At 37.5% G+C, this 20993-nt stretch overlaps 1 protein-coding gene and 1 pseudogene across 1 annotated transcript in view; both read left to right on the forward strand.

The window, feature by feature from the left end:
- The window catches only part of LRRC63 (leucine rich repeat containing 63), a 66035-nt gene extending 47075 nt beyond the window's left edge, over positions 1–18960 (forward strand). Inside the window, exons 8-9 of the mRNA XM_032150841.2 lie at positions 9001–9240; positions 18747–18960. Of these exons, the coding sequence (XP_032006732.1) occupies positions 9001–9240; positions 18747–18960 (454 nt within the window). The remainder of the gene's footprint in view (positions 1–9000; positions 9241–18746) is intronic.
- Positions 12277–12817, forward strand: LOC116467249 (protein Abitram-like; annotated as a pseudogene).
- Positions 18961–20993: the final 2033 nt, after the last annotated feature.

The following is a 20993-nucleotide window of genomic DNA, read 5'->3' on the forward strand; positions in this document are numbered from 1 at the left end:
TTCTTTCATTTGTTTGTATCCTCTTTTATTTCATTGAGCAGTGGTTTGTAGTTCTCCTTGAAGAAGTCCTTCACATCCCTTGTAAGTTGGATTCCTAGGTATTTTATTCTCTTTGAAGCAATTGTGAATGGGAGTTCACTCATGATTTGGCTCTCTGTTTGTCTGTGATTGGTGTACAAGAATGCTTGTGATTTTTATACATTGATTTCGTATCCTGAGAATTTGCTGAAGGTGCTTATCAGCTTAAGGAGATTTTGGGCTGAAACAATGGGGTTTTCTAGATATACAATCATGTCATCTGCAAACAGGGACAATTTGACTTCCTCTTTTCCTAATTGAATACCCTTTATTTCCTTCTCCTGCCTGATTGCTCTGGCCAGAACTTCCAGCACTATGTTGAATAGTAGTGGTGAGAGAGGGCATCCCTGTCTTGTGCCCATTTTCGAAGGGAATGCTTCCAGTTTTTGCCCATTCAGTATGATATTGGCTGTGGGTTTGTCATAGATAGCTCTTATTATTTTGAGATACGTCGCATCAATACCTAATTTATTGAGAGTTTTTAGCATGAAGGGTTGTTGAATTTTGTCAAAGGCCTTTTCTGCATCTATTGAGATAATCATGTGGTTTTTGTCTTTGGTTCTGTTTATATGCTGGATTACTTTTATTGATTTGCGTATGTTGAACCAGCCTTGGATCCCAGGGATGAAGCCCACTTGATCATGTTGTATAAGCTTTTTGATGTGCTGCTGGATTCGGTTTGCCAGTATTTTACTGAGCATTTTTGCATCAATGTTCATCAAGGATATTGGTCTGAAATTCTCTTTTTTGTTTATGTCTCTGCCCGGCTTTGGTATCAGGACGATGCTGGCTTCATAAAATGTGTTAGGGAGGATTCCCTCTTTTTCTATCGATTGGAATAGTTTCAGAAGGAATGGTACCAGTTCCTCCTTGTACCTCTGGTAGAATTCAGCTGTGAATCCATCAGGTCCTGGACTCTTTTTGGTTGGTAAGCTATTGATTATTGCCACAATTTCAGAACCTGTTATTGGTCTATTCAGAGATTCAAATTCTTCCTGGTTTAGTCTTGGGAGGGTGTATTTGTCAAGGAATTTATCCATTTCTTCTAGATTTTCTAGTTTATTTGCGTAGAGGTGTTTGTAGTATTCTCTGATGGTAGATTGTATTTCTGTGGGATCGGTGGTGATATCCCCTTTTTCATTTTTTATTGCATCTATTTGATTCTTCTCTCTTTTCTTCTTTATTAGTCTTGCTAGCGGTCTATCAATTTGGTTGATCTTTTCAAAAAACCAGCTCCTGGATTCATTAATTTTTTGAAGGGTTTTTTGTGTCTCTATTTCCTTCAGTTCTGCTCTGATTTTAGTTATTTCTAGCCTTCTGCTAGCTTTTGAATGTGTTTGCTCTTGCTTTTGTAGTTCTTTTAATTGTGATGTTAGGGTGTCAATTTTGTATCTTTCCTGCTTTCTCTTGTGGGCATTTAGTGCTATAAATTTCCCTCTACATACTGCTTTGAATGTGTCCCAGAGATTCTGGTATGTTGTGTCTTTGTTCTCATTGGTTTCAAAGAACATCTTTATTTCTGCCTTCATTTCATTATGTACCCAATAGTCATTCATGAGCAGGTTGTTCAGTTTCCACGTAGTTGAGCAGTTTTGAGTGAGTTTCTTAATCCTGAGTTCTAGTTTGATTGCACTGTGGTCTGAGAGACAGTTTGTTATAATTTCTGTTCTTTTACATTTGCTGAGGAGAGCTTTACTTCCAACTATGTGGTCAATTTTGGAATAGGTGTGGTGTGGTGCTGAAAAAAGTGTATATTCTGTTGATTTGGGGTGGAGAGTTCTGTAGATGTCTATTAGGACCGCTTGGTGCAGAGCTGAGTTCAATTCCTGGGTATCCTTGTTAACTTTCTGTCTCATTGATCTGTCTAATGTTGACAGTGGGGTGTTAAAATCTCCCATTATTATTGTGTGGGAGTCTAAGTCTCTTTTTAGGTCACTCAGGACTTGCTTTATGAATCTGGGTGCTCCTGTGTTGGGTGCATATATATTTAGGATAGTTAGCTCTTCTTGTTGAATTGATCCCTTTACCATTATGTAATGGCCTTCTTTGTCTCTTTTGATCTTTGTTGGTTTAAAGTCTATTTTATCAGAGACTAGGATTGCAACCCCTGCCTTTTTTTGTTTTCCCTTTGCTTGGTAGATCTTCCTCCATCCCTTTATTTTGAGTCTATGTGTGTCTCTGCACGTGAGATGGGTTTCCTGAATACAGCACACTGATGGGTCCTGACTCCTTATCCAGTTTGCCAGTGTGTGTCTTTTAAATGGAGCATTTAGCCTGTTTACATTTAAAGTTAATATTGTGGCCGGGCGTGGTGGCTCACGCCTGTAATCCCAGCACTTTGGAAGGCCGAGGCGGGCGGATCACGAGGTCAGGAGATCGAGACCATCCTGGCTAACACAGTGAAACCCTGTCTCTACTAAAAATACAAAAAAATTAGCCGGGCGCGATGGCGGGCGCCTGTAGTCCCAGCTATTCGGGAGGCTGCGGCAGGAGAATGGTGTGAACCCGGGAGGCGGAGCTTGCAGTGAGCAGACATCGAGCCACTGCACTCCAGCCTGGGTGACAGAGCCAGACTCCATCTCCAAAAGGGACTGTCCAGGAAAAAGTGTTATTATTTTGTTATGTGTGAATTTGATCCTGTCATTATGATGTTAGCTGGTTATTTTGCTCGTTAGTTGATGCCGTTTCTTCCTAGCCTCGATGGTCTTTACAATTTGGCATGTTTTTGCAGTGGCTGGTACCGGTTGTTCCTTTCCATGTTTAGTGCTTCCTTCAGGAGCTCTTTTAGGGCAGGCCTGGTGGTGACAAAATCTCTCAGCATTTGCTTGTCTGTAAAGTATTTTATTTCTCCTTCACTTATGAAGCTTAGTTTGGCTGGATAGGAAATTCTGGGTTGAAAATTCTTTTCTTTAAGAATGCCAAATATTGGCCCCGACTCTCTTCTGGCTTGTAGAGTTTCTGCTGAGAGATCAGCTGTTAGTCTGATGGGCTTCCCTTTGTGGGTAACCCGACCTTTCTCTCTGGCCGCCCTTAACATTTTTTCCTTCATTTCCACTTTGGTGAATCTGACAATTATGTGTCTTGGGGTTGCTCTTCTCGAGGAGTATCTTTGTGGTGTTCTCTGTATTTCCTGAATCTGAATGTTGGCCTGCCTTGCTAGATTAGGGAAGTTCTCTTGGATAATATCTTGCAGAGTGTTTTCCAACTTGGTTCCATTCTCCCCATCACTTTCAGGTACACCAATCAGACGTAGGTTTGGTCTTTTCACATAGTCCCATATTTCTTGGAGGCTTTGTTTGTTTCTTTTTATTCTTTTTTCTCTAAACTTCCCTTCTTGCTTCATTTCATTCATTTCATCTTCCGTCAGTGATACCCTTTCTTCCAGTTGATCGCATCGGCTACTGAGGCTTCTGTATTCTTCACGTAGTTCTCGAAACTTGGCTTTCAGCTCCATCAGCTCCTTTAAGCACTTCTCTGCATTGGTCATTTTAGTTATACATTCGTCTAATTTTTTTTCAAAGTTTTTAACTTCTTTGCCATTGGTTTGAATTTCCTCCTGTAGCTCGGAGTAGTTTGATTGTCTGAAGCCTTCTTCTCTCAACTCGTCAAAGTCATTCTTCATCCAGCTTTGTTCCATTGCTGGTGAGGAACTGCGTTCCTTTGGAGGAGGAGAGGCGCTCTGCTTTTTAGAGTTTCCAGTTTTTCTGCTCTGTTTTCTCTCCATCTTTGTAGTTTTTTCTACTTTTGGTCCTTGATGATGGTGATGTACAGTTGGGTTTTTGGTGTGGGTGTCCTTTCTGTTTGTTAGTTTTCCTTCTACCAGACAGGACCCTCAGCTGCAGGTCTGTTGGAGTTTACTAGAGGTCCACTCCAGACCCTGTTTGCCTGGGTGTCAGCAGCGGTGGCTGCAGAACAGTGGATTTTCGTGAACCGCAAATTCAGCTCTCTGATCGTTCCTCTGGAAGTTTTGTCTCAGAGGATTACCCAGCCGAGTGAGGTGTCAGTCTGTCCCTACTGGGGGTGCCTCCCAGTTAGGCTGCTCGGGGGTCAGGGACCCACTTTAGGAGGCAGTCTGCCCGTTCTCAGATCTCCAGCTGCATGCTGGAAGAACCACTACTCTCTTCAAAGCTGTCAGACAGGGACATTTAAGTCTGCAGAGGTTACTGCTGACTTTTTGTTTGTCTGTTCCCTGCCCCCAGAGGTGGAGCCTACAGAGGCAGGCAGGCCTCCTTGAGCTATGGTGGGCTTCACCCAGTTGGAGCTTCCTGGCTGCTTTGTTTACCTAAGCAAGCCTGGGCAATGGCGGGTGCCCCTACCCCAGCCTCACTGCCGCCTTGCAGTTTGATCTCAGACTGCTGTGCTAGCAATCAGCGAGACTCCGTGGGCGTAGGACCCTGTAAGCCAGGTGCGGGACACAATCTCCTGGTGTGCCCTTTTCCAAGCCCGTTGGAAAAGCACAGTATTAGGGTGGGAGTGACCCGATTTTCCAGGTGCCGTCTGTCACCCCTTTCTTTGACTGGGAAAGGGAACTCCCTGACCCCTTACGCTTCCCTAGTGAGACAATGCCTCGCTCATGCTGGGAGCTGTAGACCAGAGCTATTCCTATTCGGCCGTCTTGGCTCCACCCCACTATACTGTTTTGATTGTGACTTCAGAATAATTTTTAATAACTAGTAGGGAGATTATTTTTCAATAATAGTCTCTTAACTATTCTCTTTAGAACATAATCTTTGAGATCATTTTGTATAATTTCTAGCACATCCAGCAACACACATAATCACAAAGGTAGAATTTTAATTGCAATTGCATAGAGTTTACTCATCAATTTGGGAGAATTTATATTTTTGATGATAAATTTTTCTACTCTAAAACATTTTTTCATTTTTTCAGATCTTGTTTTATGTTCTTCATAAGAATTTATGACTCACTTCATATTTTCCTTAATAACCTTTTCTGAGTGTTTCATAATTGTGATTGTTACTATGAATGTAATGTAATATTTCTCTTATTTCCACTTGTTTCTAATTATTGTCAGTACAGAATAGAGAAAAGCTATGTACTTCTTTACATTAACTTAAAACTAATGTACGTAACCAAGTTCTCCCGTTAGTTCCGATTTAGTTTTACTACATTTTATCTTGTTTCCTAGGAACATAATCTTCCATTTAGCAGAATAAGATAATTTTATCTTTGCATTTAAAATATTTAAATCAATTATTTAATTTCCTATGTGACAATCTCTATATTTTAGTAGGAGAATTCAGCCTGTTCATATTTATTATGACCAACATATTTAATTTTTTGCTTTTCATTTTACTTTGTACTTATTTATTTTCTTTCCCCTTTTTGTACCTATTTTTTAAGGATGCTTTTCTTCTCTTTTTAAATTTTTGAATTTATTTTATTTTTAATTTTTAGAGACAGGATCTCACTCTGTCGCCCAGGCTGGAGTGCAGTGGCATGATCACAGCTCACTGCAGCCTTGAACTCCTGGACTCACAAATCTCCTGCCTCAACCTCCTGAACAGCTGGCACTAGAGGTGTACACCACCATGCCTCGCTAATTTTTTTATATTTTGTAGAGACGGGGGTCTCACTATGTTGCCCAAGCTGGTCTCAAACTCCTAGCCTCAAGTGATCCTACCACCTCTTTTTTTCTATCTTATTAATTTTGGCATTCTATTGTACTACCCTAATCTGTTAGTGGCTACCTTTCCTTTTCCCAAACTCATAATCAAACACATTTTCTTTAATATTTTATAACGGCAAAATAAAAACTACTTCCCCCACCATGATGGTCTGTCTCCCCACTGCTGCCTTCCACTGTTCGTTGAGACCTTTAGAACACTGTTATTTTCCTGCTTTCTTTCCAAACTCATCTTCCCCTTATTCAACTCTAGGCTTTGCTGAAATAGTTTAGAAACTTTTGTTTCAGATTCTCATTAGTATTTTCCTTTGCATCATGTCTCTTTTTATTAAAGAATGTTTATTTAGCACTTAAATCTTACAAGCATTTTAGTTCATTCTCCTTTTATATTTATCTGTATGTATTTCAAGACTCATTGTTTACAGCTGTTTTGCTCCTTTCCTCTCACCTGGAACCTGGCCGTGTCTCTTTTGATTCATTGGCTGTTGAGCGTTTTTCCTTAAGTATTTTCCTCAGATGGAATACATAGGTAATTTTTTCTCTGAATCTTTAACCCTGACAAATAAATGATGTCCTGAGTGAGTGGACAAGCTTTCATTCAGCGTGTCTCACAGTAGCCTCCATCATTGTGTCCTCCTCTAGTTTCCAGGGTGCTGGGGAGGCACCTGATGCCAGTTTGATTCTTTTTTCTTCCTAAGTGACTTTTCTTCTTAACTGCAAAGACTAAGATTCTCCCATAATCTTTGACCTTTCAGAATTTTATTAGATTATGCTTACAAGTTGTGTTTTTCTTAAGCTGTCTTTCCCGGAATTCAGTGAATTCTTTGAATCAGCCAGCTCAAACTTCTCTTTTCTAGTTAAGAAAATATGTTTAAATAGTTCCTCTCCTTCTTCATCTGTTTCATATCTTCTTCATAAAATGCCTATTGTTTACATGTTAGGTCTCCTAGATCTGTCTTCCATGGTACCTAGATTTTTCTCATGGTTTTTCTTTATTTATTTATTTTGTTTTGAATTATTTCTTCTACTTTGCCTCTAATTTGGATCCCCATGAAGATCATGTTCTTCTTTGATTCATCCACTTAACTTTTTAGTTTTACAAATCATGCATTTTGGTTCCAGAACATCTCTGTGTGTCTGTGTGTGCTGTATTTGAATCTTGTTTCCCCAACTCCCTCCCCAACTTTGTATCCATCCCTCCACAGAAGATGCTTGTCCCAGTACCTTTGCTTTGTGTGTTCTATGTGTTTTTCTCTTCTGGCCACTCTTTCTTCCATGCAAGTCCAATGGCAGTCACAGAACACCACTCAGAATGCTAAGAAAGTGAGTGGTGGACCAGGAGGAAGCTTCTCTGCACCTCAGGGTGCTCAGCTGCCAAGGCAGTCTCAACACAGAGCTATTCTAGCTTTAAGGATGGCTTAGCAGCCAGGTGCAGTGGCGCACACCTGTAATCCTAGCACTTTGGGAGGCCGAGGCGGGTGGATTGCCTGAGGTCAGGCATTCAAGACCAGCCTGGCCAACACGGCTAAACCCCATCTCTACTAAAAATACAAAAAGTAGCCAGGCATGGTGGTGGTGGATGCCTGTAATCCCTGCTACTTGTGAGGCTGAGGCAGGAGAATCACTTGAACCCAGGGGGCAGAGCTTGCAGTGAGCCGAGATCAGGCCACTTCATTCCAGCCTGGGCAACAGAATGAGACTCCATCTCAAAAAAAAAAAAAATGTTTAGCCTGCCTAGCTCTCTTAGAACTCATTGAGGGGAAGGAGGCAGCTAAACAGGTGTGTCCTTCGAGGTAAACCAACTCAGGCAGGGAGAGCCTCACCATGGCTATTCAGGTGAGCCGTGGTGAACCTTCACTAGCATTTGCCTAGAGTGTGCCACACTCATTCTGATTGTCCACATAGAATTTGTATTTCTCAGCCTGGGCTACTGTAAAAAAACACCATAGGCTGGGCAGTTATAAAAAACAGAAATTTATTTCCCATAGCCTGGGAAGTCCAATATCAAGGCCCCCGCAGATGTGGTGTCTGGTGAGGGCCCACTTCCTTATAGATAGCCATCTTCTCACTCTAACCTCACATGGCAGAATGGGTGAGGGCTCTCTCAAGTCTCTTTTATAAGGGCACTAATCTCACGCATGAGGGCTCCCGCCCTGACCTAGTCACCTGCTAAAGGCCCCACCTTCAAATACCATCAACTTAAGGTGGAAATTTCAATATTTGAATTTTGGGGGGACAGAAACATTCAGACCAGAGCAGGGCTCTCTGCTGCCGGCCCCTAGGCTTGTGATTTGTGCAGAAGAAAAGGTGGCCATGGCAGCTCTCTCATTCAGGACTGAGGCAGAGCCTGGGGTCTTGCTCACGTTTTTCAGACCATGAGAGGTGAATTAGTCAAACTCTGGTTGAGGGATAAAGAGAGCTGGGGTGCCATCTTCCTAGCCTCATTGTTTTAAATACCCTTGTTGATCACATTTTAATGTTGTAAGCAGGAGTCATAAATAAGTTACACTGTGTAGATATGAGATGTGAAACTAGACTGTAAATGAGAATCTAGAGGCCCTCAGCAGTTTGTTTCCTAAAGTTCATATATCAGCCTTTTCACCTCTAATACATTTGACAAGTTGGACCAGCCTTTGATTTGATTTTTATGTGTCTCTCATGAACAGACTCTTTTCTGTCTGCTTCTAGGACTAATTAGAAAGGAGATACATGACTGTACAAAAATACCATTGAGGCAAGTGAAAATAAGAAAATCAGTAATGTTGGTTCTCTTTGAATAAATAATAAGGGTTATTAGAAGTAATTGACACAGAAAAAACCCAGAGGACCCAGTTAATGAAAAGTCAAAGCACAAAGTAGCACATATGTTTTGATATCATAGATTTCACTATTTTGATTGGGCTTGAATATGTGTTGATGTTTAATTTGTCTATGAAAATATATTCTGTGTATCATACTATACTATATTTTATGTAATATGACATTGATTAGTCTTGTGTTTGTAGATATTTTTTCATAGTGATGACATATTGCAAAAATCCAAACTATATACTTAAACCGTGCTATTCACTCAAATGCACTTATTTGCATAATACTATATTGGTTCAATTGCTTTATAAATTAATTCTCTTGATTCTAAAGAAATACTTAAATTCATACTTGTATTTTATTGGTACTAGTTTGATGCCAATTTTCATGAACAATTGAGGCAGAATTTTACTTTAATATTATGAATTGTATAATACCTTTTAAAGTATGGTTTCCTTTATTTACAGATCACTTGAAAAACTGACTGTTGATGGGAATGAACTGAATTTTTTCCCACATGGAATTTTGAAGCTTAACCTGACAAAAATTCAGTTTGAGAATAATTTCACTCATCCTTGTTTTTGGAGAGATAATTCTTTGAATAATCCACAACAACTTACTCAAATTATTTCTTTGTTCATTGTCCAAAATAAACTACATAAATTTTATGATAAGATCCCAGTAGAAGTCCAGAAGTTACTAAAATGGTAAGCAAATGCTGAAGCCCTTTTAACCAAAATACACCTTTAAGCATTTAAAATGGTGAGCAAATGCTGAAGCCCTTTTAACCAAAATATACCTTTAAGCATTTAAAATGTTCTTCATTACAGGCTTAGATGACAGTGTTACTAACACGCACACGTACTCCATGACACACACAAAACCATACACACAATTCTCCAAATCACTCCATCCAGTTCTACACGTATAGTAATGTAGTCTGAATCCGGCCCCATTGTGTGATATTCTCAAGTTGTTACTTAAATCCAGTGTGAAATGTGAGTTGTCTCTATGGCTGTTGCATAAATCTTTTCTATAAATTTCTAAGTTCATAGAAGTGGATTCTTCCAAAAAAATTATTTGGCTCCAGACACACTCTTCTGGGTGGTGTTTCACTCCATTGGGATTGTCATGGAGACCAGGAATAGAGCAGGCATGCATGTAGTAACCTCCCTCAGGGTATCAATGACCAGTGTTGGAACCATTGCCTAATCTCAAGACCAGGGTACTTAAACTCCCACATCCTTACAGTCCACTTAGGCTTGTCGCTTATTTTCTTCAGATGGTAGAAGACCATTTATATTGAATTATTGACCATCAGTGCTTAGGTTATTAATTTAACAAATATTTGCTATATGCCTAAGTAAAATGGCTTCCCAGGAACATATAAATTATAAACATTGACTCAATAAAAGGCAGAAAACCTAAACAGCCTAGTAACTATTGGAGAAATTGAACAGTGGTTAAATATCTACCAGTGAAAAAGGAACCAGAAGTTTTTGATTTTAATGTATTAAGATGTCAACATTCATGAATGCACATGAGAAAGTAAGAAAAATCACAAAGGCAGTAATTTTTTTGAAGAATTATAACCTAACTAGTGTGTGGTAAACAGATATGAGATCATGAAATTTGGATTCACCACAAGGTACTTGGGAAGCTGAACTTGAGATTCCTGAATTAATTGTGGACCCCAAAAGAGGCTAAATGGTCCCAGAGCAGTGAACTAACTCTCCCAGCAGAAAAAAAGTTTTTGAGAGAAACATCCTTGATTTAGACTGTAAAGGTTCCAGAAAATTACATTCAAATGAATATTAGCTCACAGCTTGAAGAAATTTCTAAATATATGAGGAAACGAGCCACCAGGAAAAAAGCAAAACAAACAGATACTAATTTCCAAGGACCTAGGATATTAGTATTGAACTATGACCAGGAAAATATGAGAAAGAAATGTTAAGTAAAATGAAATTCTAGAAACTAAAAATATAATAGTTAACATTAACTCAATGCATGAGTTAAATAGCAGATTATACATGCCTGAAGAGAGATCTGAAGAAATTATAGTAAATATGTAGACAGGAGGTAAAGAGATTGGAGAAAAAAGGACAAGATTTAACATACACTTGGAGACTCAGAAAGTGAGAACAGAGAGAATGGTGGGAGTCATTATTCAATGAGATAATGGCTTCAGATTCTTAGAAGTAATAAAAGATGTGAATTCGCAGACATCATCGGGAGCTCTATAAAAGCTAAGTAAAATACCTTGTGGTAAAACTGAAGAACCCCAAAGACAAAGATAAGAACCTAAAATCAGCCAGGAAAAAGAAAATCACTTACAAAAAACAACAAATCAACTGCCAGCAACAGTGGACCAGTGACTGAAAAAAAATATTATTTTGCCCAGCAAAGCTTTCAAGAACAACAGAAAACATGGTATTTTCAGATAAACCAAAACAGAATTTACTCCCAATAAATTTTCACCAAAGGAAGTTGAAAAGGATATACATCAAAAAAAGAAAAATGATTCCAGAAGCAAGTTCTGAGAGGCAAGAAGGAATGGTGAGAAAAGCAGTTGGAAAATATGTAGGTAAACAAACATGATCTCTATGAAATACTAATAACAATGTCTATGATATGGGGTTTAAAAAGTATAACTAAAACCAGACATCAAACAGTTAGAAATATAATTTTTAAAAGATACTTTTTATGATAGGAAGAAACAAACCTAATGTAGGAATATATTAAGTGAAAAATGTGCAAAACATTTATGGAAAAAAGCTAAAGATTTATAAAATAGTAAAGAAGGCTGAAATAAATGGAAGAGTTACAGATATTTAGGGATAATAAGACTCAGTACTAAAAACACGTTATCCCCAAATAGAACCATAAATTCAATGCGATTCTGGTGAAGATGCCAATAGAATTTTCTCAGAAACTTAATAAGCTGATTCTAAATTGTATATGGAAAAGGAGAGGATCTGAAATAGCCAAAATAAACCTGAAAAAAAAAAGCCTAACATAAAAGCCTTGCCCACCAGACATCAAGACTTACTACAAAGTTAGAGAAGGTAATAAATGTTGGTATTAAGTGCAGGGAAAGGCAAATCAACCAATGGAAGAGAAAACATAGTCCAGTTATTTTGTTCTCATGCATGTGGGAAAACTTGACATTTTGACAGAATAGCACTGTGGATCAGTAGTGAAAGAAAGACTGGAATAAAATGATGCTGAGACATTTAGTCATTCACAAGGAAAAAACAATGAAATCAGATTCCTGCTATATATATTTCACCATCAGACACACAAAAAAATCATTTCCATTTTGATTAAAGATTTAAATATGAAAAGCAAAAGTTTAAAGCTTTTACAAGGAAGTGTAGAAGGCTCTCTGTATGACTTCGTGGTAGGCAGACATATCTTAACTGCAATGCAAAAAATGTAAACAGTAAAGCAAAGTTTTATAAATTTGACAAAAGTGTAATATTTACATAAATATAAGATACTATCAATGAAATTAAAGGACAAGCCATTAACTGGAAGAAGATATTGCAGTGCTTAAAATAGTTGAATTTTATATATATATATATAGTAGTCGTCCCTTATCCTTGGGAGAGGCATTCCAAGACCTCCAGTGGATGCCCGAAACCATGGGTAGCACTGAACCTTATATACATTGTGTTTTTCTATACATGAATATCTGTGATAAAGTTTAATTTATAGGGGTGGTGGCGCCTGAGGTCACCATGGCTACGGAGGGCAAAACCGCAGAGCCGGTGGTGCCTTTGTTCGTGGATCAATACTTCACTTGCTGGTACAAAGCAGATGTCAAAGGAAGATCTTGTGAGGACCACTGTATACCACAGCACTCTAACCGAATATGTGTCATCACATTGGCAAAATCTCATCCAGTTCTTCAAAGTGGAAAAACAAAGGCATTCCCTGTCAGATCAGTACCAACTGTAGCAGACTTCAGAACAAGGTCTCTGGGAAATTTAAGCGGGGGGCACAGTTTCTGACAGAACTTGCACCTCTCTGTAGGATTTACTGCTCAGTTGGCGAAGAATATACTGTATCTAGTTGTGTTAGAGGATGTTCGATGGAAGTGAATGAAAAACATTCTCCATAAGCCATCTATTCTTCAAGAAAAGCCATCCACTGAAGGCTACATTGCAATTGTTACCCAAATTTGAAGAAAGTAAAAACATAACAGAAGGGTTACTGACACAAAAACAGTATGAAGAAGTCATGGCGAAATGCATTAATGCCACAACAGCAATGTCATAGGGACTGACATGGAGCAAAAAGCCAAGTGGGATTCTTGTTACCTGGCCTAAACCATCAGTGCACGAAAGGATAAGAACCAGTATATGTGAAGCATACTTCACAGCCATAGGCGGAGGAGGCCTGGTGCTTCACTTACCTTCGTTTCCCCTCTCTGGCTTGCATAATGAGCCTTGGTTCCCATTTGTCTTCGGCCTGCCAGATCTGGCCTGCCCATGTACTTACCCTGTTCTCTTGCATCTCTCTAACAACTGGCATGCGAGGAATGTTTTTCTGATTAAAAACAAACAAACAAAGCTCTTTGAAGAAAACTTAGAAAATATAGAAAAGTTTTAAGTAGCTAAGTAAAAATAATTTACTCATTATCCCATAATCCAGAAGTAAATACATTTGACCCTTGAACAACATGGGTTTAAACTGTTAGAGGGTACCATAAACGAATCAAAAATATATCATTAACCAAACACAAAACCCACTTATAGAGCAGGCTGACTTTTCATATACTCAGTTTCCAAAGGGTCGACTGCAGGACTTGAGTTATGTGTGGATTTGCGTATATGTGGAAGGTCCTGGAACCAATCCCCCATGTAAACCAAGGGATAACTGTACTACATTTTAACCTACTTGTGTTTGAACATTATGGTATGGTTATTGCTTTTGCCTCATTGTCCTATTAGTTTGAAATTTAAAAAAACCTAACCCGCCTTTCTTACCCAATCTGCTATAATGTGACTACCAAAAAGTCTAGTCCCAGCCCATCTGCCTCAACTCCTCTCCCTTTTAGGTTGTAGGGAAGAGGCTGGAGTGCAGATTATATCTTCTGCCCTCCTTATGCCAACAAGATGGCCTTCCCCTCTGAAACAAAGTAAAACTGCAACACTGTGACTGCTTAAATGAGGGATATGTGGAAAGGCTATGAAAAATACAAAAGCTTTCCTAGGAAATGTATTATAATGCAGTGGAAGCTAATTCTTGAAATATGCATATTGTAGTCACTCAGTCTCACATACTCTAGTTACCAGCAAATAAGTTACTGAGAATATGTCATTCAAAGGCATAGAAGCCTTTGAAAGGAACAAATGCTTTCACATCATTTAAACTAAAAAAAAAAAAAAACTCCAACAACTATGAATTTATAGTTTAAGATCAGTTTACACTGAATTTCAAATAAAAGGACTATAAAACTTGTCATTTTTCTGTAAGGGCTGTAACACATAAATACATTTCAATATCCCTGTTTTTAAATAAAATACACATTTATACAGAAAAAAGTTTATAAATTAGGCACAGTAAGAGATAACTAATAACTAACAATAACGAATAACTAATAAAATAATAACTAATAATAAAATGAGACAATTATAACAGTATGCCAGTATCACTACTGTTGCACTTTGGGGCAATATTAAGTAAAATAAGGGTTACCTAAACAAGTACTGCAATACCACAACAGTTGATTTGATAACTCAGAGGGCAACAATGGGTAGCGTCTACAATGTGGATACATTGGACAAAGAGATAATTCCTGTCCCAGGTGGGCAGTTTAAAACTTACAAATTGCTTATTTACGGGATTTTTCATTAATTATTTTTGGACTACAGTTGATAACTGAAACTGTGGAAAGCAACACCTTCAATAAGAGGACACTACTGTATGTCTTCCATAAATCAATAAGAAAAGATATAAACCATAGACTAGTAGATAAGAGATAGGAATACGAAATTCATGGATGACGATATACAGATAGGTGATAAACATGAAGAATGTGAAATATCACTAGTAATCAAGAAACTGCAATGTAAAATAGCAACAATCTTTTTTTAACCTACCTATTTTATCAAAATTTAAAAGATTGATATTGTGCTAGCTTTGGATGCCCAAAAATATGACTATCATCATGTATCATTGTTGGTACTATAAATTGGTGAAAGCTTCTTGGAAGGCAATTTGACAGTTTCTTAGACGTTAAAATAGCATCTTAAATCTCAGGAATCTGTCTTATAGAAATAGTTACATGTAAACACAAAGTTAGATATAGGGATTATAACTGCAGCCTAAATCTGCATCAGTCAGAGGGTGGTAAGATAACTTATGGCATATTCATACCATAAAACATTACGATGCTATTAATAAGAAATGGAAAGTTGTCCAAGACATTTTATTAAATAAAAAAAGCAAAGCAAATTGTTCCCACAGACACGTACATACACAGTGAGGATGCAAACGTGAGAAAGATTCCATTTTTGTAAGAAACAGTTACGTATCTAGGAGCCGGAGGGGACAACCCAAGCGAAGAGCCTTAGTTATTCTAGGGAGAGGAGTTCCAGTGATTGAAGAGAGGAATAAGCAGGAATCTCTGTGTTTTTCTCTATATATTTCCTTATTGTTTGGAAATTTTACAAGGACTCATTTTCATGTAAATAAAAACTGACACAAGTGAATTATAAATAAAAGCAGCTGGAGGAGGAGCTGATAACAAATAGTTGGGGACATAGGGGAAAGATTTAGGGATGAAATAGTATTTGAGAAGGGTCTTGAAGGACCAGTAAAATTTGGAACTATGTCTTGTGTTCAAGGGACATTCCAGAAAGAGGAAACAAAATGGGAAAAGAGGGATGTGTACAAAGAGAAAAATAAATATTCAGCCAGAACAAAACATCCATAAAGAGTAGTGGAGCAGGCGTGGTGGCTCACTCCTGTAATCCCAGCACTTTGGGAGGCTGAGGTGGCAGATCACAAGGTCCGGAGATTGAGACCATCCTGGCTAATGTGGTGAAACCCCGTCTCTACTAAAAATACAAAAAATTAGCGGAGTGTGTTGGCGGGCGCCTGTAGTCCCAGCTACTTGGGAGGCTGAGGCAGGAGAATCACTTGAACCCAGGAGGCTGAGGTTGCAGTGACCCAAGATTGTGCCACTGCACTCCAGCCTGGGCAACAGAGTGAGAATCCGCCTAAAAAAAAAAAAGAGTAGTGGTGGCTGGGCATGGTCGCTCACGCCTGTAATCCCAACACTTTGGGAGGTGGAGGCAGGCTGATCACCTGAGGTCAGGAGTTCAAGAACAGCCTGGCCAACATGGCAAAACCCTGTCTCTACTAAAATCACAGAAGTTAGCTGGGCGTGGTGGCACATGCCTGTAATCCCAGCTACTTGGGAGGCTGAGACAGGAGAATCACTTGAACCCAGGAGGCAGAGGTTGCAGTGAGCTGAGATCATGCCACTGGACTCCAGCCTGGATGACAGAGCAAGACTCCGTCTCAAAAAAAAAAAAAGAAAAAAATACCGAGAAGTGAGCTAAAAAGAAATAAACAGAGTTAGCTAGCTGTCCATTGGAGATCACTGAATGCATTGGAAGTTTTTTCTTCAGGCCTTGAGAGTCACTAAGTCCAAATAGTACAAATAGACCTGGCAGTATGTCACAGATAGACTAGTGCAGGGGAAGGCTGGGTGGAGGTCAGTTAAAACACTCATGTCCGTTAACAGGTAAGGAGGGATTGATCCAAAGTAATAAGCATGGGTAGGAACAGGCAGGAAATGCAAGACAAATTATGGAGGTAAAATTAACATACCTAGGTATGTGAGCCGAGTGAGAAAGGGAGGATGAAAAGTGACTAAGGGTTCAATCTCATCAAAGATGACTGTGATATTAGTAAACATAAGAACAGTGAGGGAGGGATTTGTCACCCAACCACAGTCATCCTCCAATGTCTACCCTTGGCTTTAATCCTGAATTTCTAGCTACTGAAAATTTTCGGTACTGTCCTACTTTTGCTGAGTTCTTTGGATTGCAGCTCAGCTGTAGGCTTGCACTAAAGTCACTCTATGCTCAGCTACTGCTGTCACTCCAATGGCTGCCCTGTCAATTAGCAGCTATGTATGTCTTTTCTGTCCTGTACAACTTATCATTGCTGTCTGCCTCTCCCTGTCTCTCTACCGACATTGTATCACCTGAGACAGAGAATCCACTTCCATTGAGAATGGGGTCAGAAGACTCATGTTCCACAGAATTTTACCTTGACTTCCTTGACCATGAGAATGATAGAAATTTTTGTTTGTATTTTTTCTTTTATTTTTAGTTCTCACATAATTATACATATTTATAACATACAGAGTGATATTTCAGTACATGTATATAGTACGTAGTGATAAAATCAGCTTAGTATATCCATCACCTTATTTACCATTTCTTTGTGTTGTGAACATTTAAAATCTTCTAGCTTTTTGAAAATACACAATAAATTATTGTTAACTATATTCACCTACAGTGCTATAGAACACTAAAACTCCTATCTACCTGTGATTTTTTTTCCATTTTTAACCTCTCCTATCCTCCTCTTCCTCTTACCCTTCCCAGCCTCTAATAACCACAATTCTACTCTCTACTTCCATGAGCTCAGTTTGTTTTTAGTTTCCACATATGAGTGCCTTTCTGTGCCTGACTTACTTCACTTAACATAGTGTCCTCTAGGATCATCCCTGTTGCCACAATTGACAAGATTTTATTCTTTTTATAGCTGAATAGTATTCCATTGTGTGTATATACCACATTTTCTTTATCCATTCATCTGTTGATAAACATTTAGGTCAACTCCATATCTTGGCGATTGTGAATAGTGCTGCAATAAATACGGGGGTGCAGATGTCCCTTCAATATACTGATCTCCTTTGCTTTGGATAAATACCCAGTAATAAGATTGCTGGATAGTATGATAGATTTATTTTTAGTTTTTTTGAGAAACTGCCATCCTCCATTGTGATGGCTGTACTAATTTACATTTACCACTGAAAGTGTGTAAGAGTTGCTTCTTTTCTGCGTCTTTACCAGCATTTTTTACTTTTTATCTTTTTTATAATAGCCATTCTCACCAGGCTAAGATATCTTATTATGGTTTTGATTTGCATTACCCTAAATATTAGTGATGTTGAGCATTTTTTCATATACTTATTGGCCAATTTATACATCTTCTTTTGAAAATATCTATTCTTTGGTCATTTTAAAATAAGATTTTTTTTTTTTTGCTGTTGAATTAAGTTCCTCATATATTCATTAGTGCCTTGTCAGATGAATACTTTGCGAATATTTACTCCCATTCTGTAGGTTGTTGATTCTGTTGATTTTTCCTTTGCAGTGCAGAAGGTTTTTAATTCGAGATTAGTCCCATTTGTCTATTTTTATTTTTGTTGCTTATGCTTTTCAAGTCTTAGCCATAAAATCTTTGCCTAGGTCAATGTCCTGAAGCATTTCCACTATGTTTTCTTCCAGTGGTTTTACAGTTGGTTTAAATACTTAAACATATTCTTATAATCTGATGATTGTAAAATGGTATTTCTTTGCTATTTTGTTTTGTATTCCCCGATTATCAGAGAGATCGAAAAGCTTTACCTATGTTCTCTTGACATTCATTTTTTCTTCTTCTGTGAATAGTCTATTCCTGTACTAATGTTAATGTACTAATGGATTAATAGTTTTTAACTGATTTCTAACCATTTAAAAATACATTATGGACTCTAATTCCATACTAGGTTATTATAGTACCTTTATTTTTAATGATATATTTATTTTGTATCATAAAATATAACATGTTTATTATAAAAAATTAGAAAATAAACACATTATAAAGAAACATAAAACCCCTGTGATCACATTTCCCAAGAATAATAACTATTTTCAATTTGGGGTCTATCATTAGAGTTTTTTCTTGTTATGCATATATATACTTTTTTGTTTTAAAAAGCTAGGATTGTATTATACATATATCTGCTTTATTGTTTAGCTCTTTCAGCGTTTAGTCTTTCACTTAATGGGTAGCACTCATCTAGCTGGTAAGCAAAATGAAGATAAGGGCCATATTTTATACTATTTGGAGTCTTGCATAGCACAGAGTCTTTAGTAAAAATTTATTAAATATTGACTTGCTGTTTCCTCCATTTCAGCACATCCAGATGTGAATGGTGTCATGGTCCGAAGTTTGGTGAAGGTTTTCGTGTCATCCGATCCTGTGATATTTTTGGAGCATCACAGCTTCCAGTTATGTTTTATGTCTGTTCTCCTTCTTGTTATAGAAGAATAAAGGAAAGCAGTTTTGTTTTAGATGGTAGTCCTAGTAGAAGAATAGCTCTAGATGTGGAGTTGTCAAAAGAATTATAGTACAATGATTTATCGTATGTATATACATATATATATTCATATATATATATATATATATAAACTTTACTGGCTTTTACTACCTATATATCTACATATAGTAATTCATCTCTTTGAAAGTAGAGGTTCTGTTTGGAAGACAGACATATAAGTGTCTTTTCATATGAACTCTCTTTGTAATTCTGGCTCCTTATGAAAGTTTGTGATTGTTAGGGAATTGTTGCCGAATAATTACTCAAGGAGGATTAGTAAAGCCTTTAGATTTGAATAAAGCTCTAGAAAATTTCTAGCAGAGCCTGTTTACTATAAAAGAAAAAATGTTAGAATCCTTTGCACAATGGGTTATATCTTACAACTGGTCTTTTCATGCATCCATACTAAGTGACAAGATAGCATTGCAGAGTCATCAGTGGGGTTTGTGCTGCATAGCACTTCAACGTCACACATCCAAGTGCTCAATGCTTGTGCATTTCTGTGGAAATCAGACCAGCACCTACCATCTCAATTGTAGGTTGTTTTGGGGGAATAAAAGATTAATTCTATCCCCACTTGTTTGTTTAAATTAATGTCCCAGGTTCTTAGAGAACTGGTACAGTCTTTAATTGTTACCTTGAACTTCATGTCCTAAAGCTGAGAAACTGGACATTAGTCTGATTCCATAGGCTAACACCAGCATCTACCAAGGCCTACAGTGATAGCCTGACACAAAAATAAAATACAGCTTACAAAATAACATTGCAAAGCAGCATATACATACAGTAAAACTTACTTTAAGAATTAACGTTTGGTAAGAGAAAGATAAAAGGGCATTTTGATATACAAACAACTTTAGAATGGCATAAAATTGTTTCACATATCTTTACACATAGTTCACTTAAATCTCAAATATCATTGCTAAATTTAGTGATGTGAAATGATTTAAATTTACACAGCTATCATCATTAATGTCAGAAAATATACATTATGTCATGTTTGTGTGTATCTTTTGGTGATATCATTTCAATAAAGATAAATCAGGCAAAATAATTTTTCTATTGATTTCAATAAATTGTGATGCTTACATGCTTTTCCTTGAGACTCTGTTTCATTTTTCAGCAGAATCAGGTAAACTTTGCTTTGCTTGATAAGTATACACTGTATTCTCTACCATAAGAATAAAATTATTTATAATGAGAGAAGTAACTACCATATTACATATGTATACAGAAAGGGATATTTATAGTATGATAAATTAATTCATTAAAATGTAATATACTCATAATTACAAAACAAGATGAAGAAAATAATACTAACTCCCTGTGGCATATAGCTTATTAGTACTCACCCTTGTTCCTGAAATATTTCTTCGGGAAGAAATATGTTTATTTATTTACTCAAAACATGTTGGGTTTTGGTTTAACTGAGTAATTTCACATTGAAATAGGAAATAAAAAAGAATAGCTTTCAAGGTAAATGACAAATTCTGAGGGATGTTTCAAAACTAAATCTATCAAGCAAATGGAAAACAAAAAAAGGCAGGGGTTGCAATCCTAGTCTCTGATAAAATAGACTTTAAACCAACAAAGATCAAAAGAGACAAAGAAGGCCATTACATAACGGTAAAGGGATCGATTCAACAAGAAGAGCTAACTATCCTAAATATATATGCACCCAACACAGGAGCACCCAGATTCATAAAGCAAGTCCTGAGTGACCTACAAAGGGACTTAAACTCCTACACAATAATAATGGGAGATTTTAACACCCCACTGTCAACATTAGACAGATCAATGAGACAGAAAGTTAACAAGCATATTCAGGAATTGAACTCAGCTCTGCACAAAGTGGACCTAATAGACGTCTACAGAACTCTCCACTCCAAATCAACAGAATATACATTTTTTTCAGCACCACACCACACCTATTCCAAAATTGAACACATAGTTGGAAGTAAAGCTCTCCTCAGCAAATGTAAAAGAACAGAAATTATAACAAACTGTCTCTCAGACCACAGTGCAATCAAACTAGAACTCAGGATTAAGAAACTCACTCAAAAC

This window comes from Hylobates moloch, unplaced genomic scaffold (assembly GCF_009828535.3).
Source record: "Hylobates moloch isolate HMO894 unplaced genomic scaffold, HMol_V3 SCAFFOLD_4, whole genome shotgun sequence".
Classification (NCBI taxonomy): domain Eukaryota; kingdom Metazoa; phylum Chordata; class Mammalia; order Primates; family Hylobatidae; genus Hylobates; species Hylobates moloch.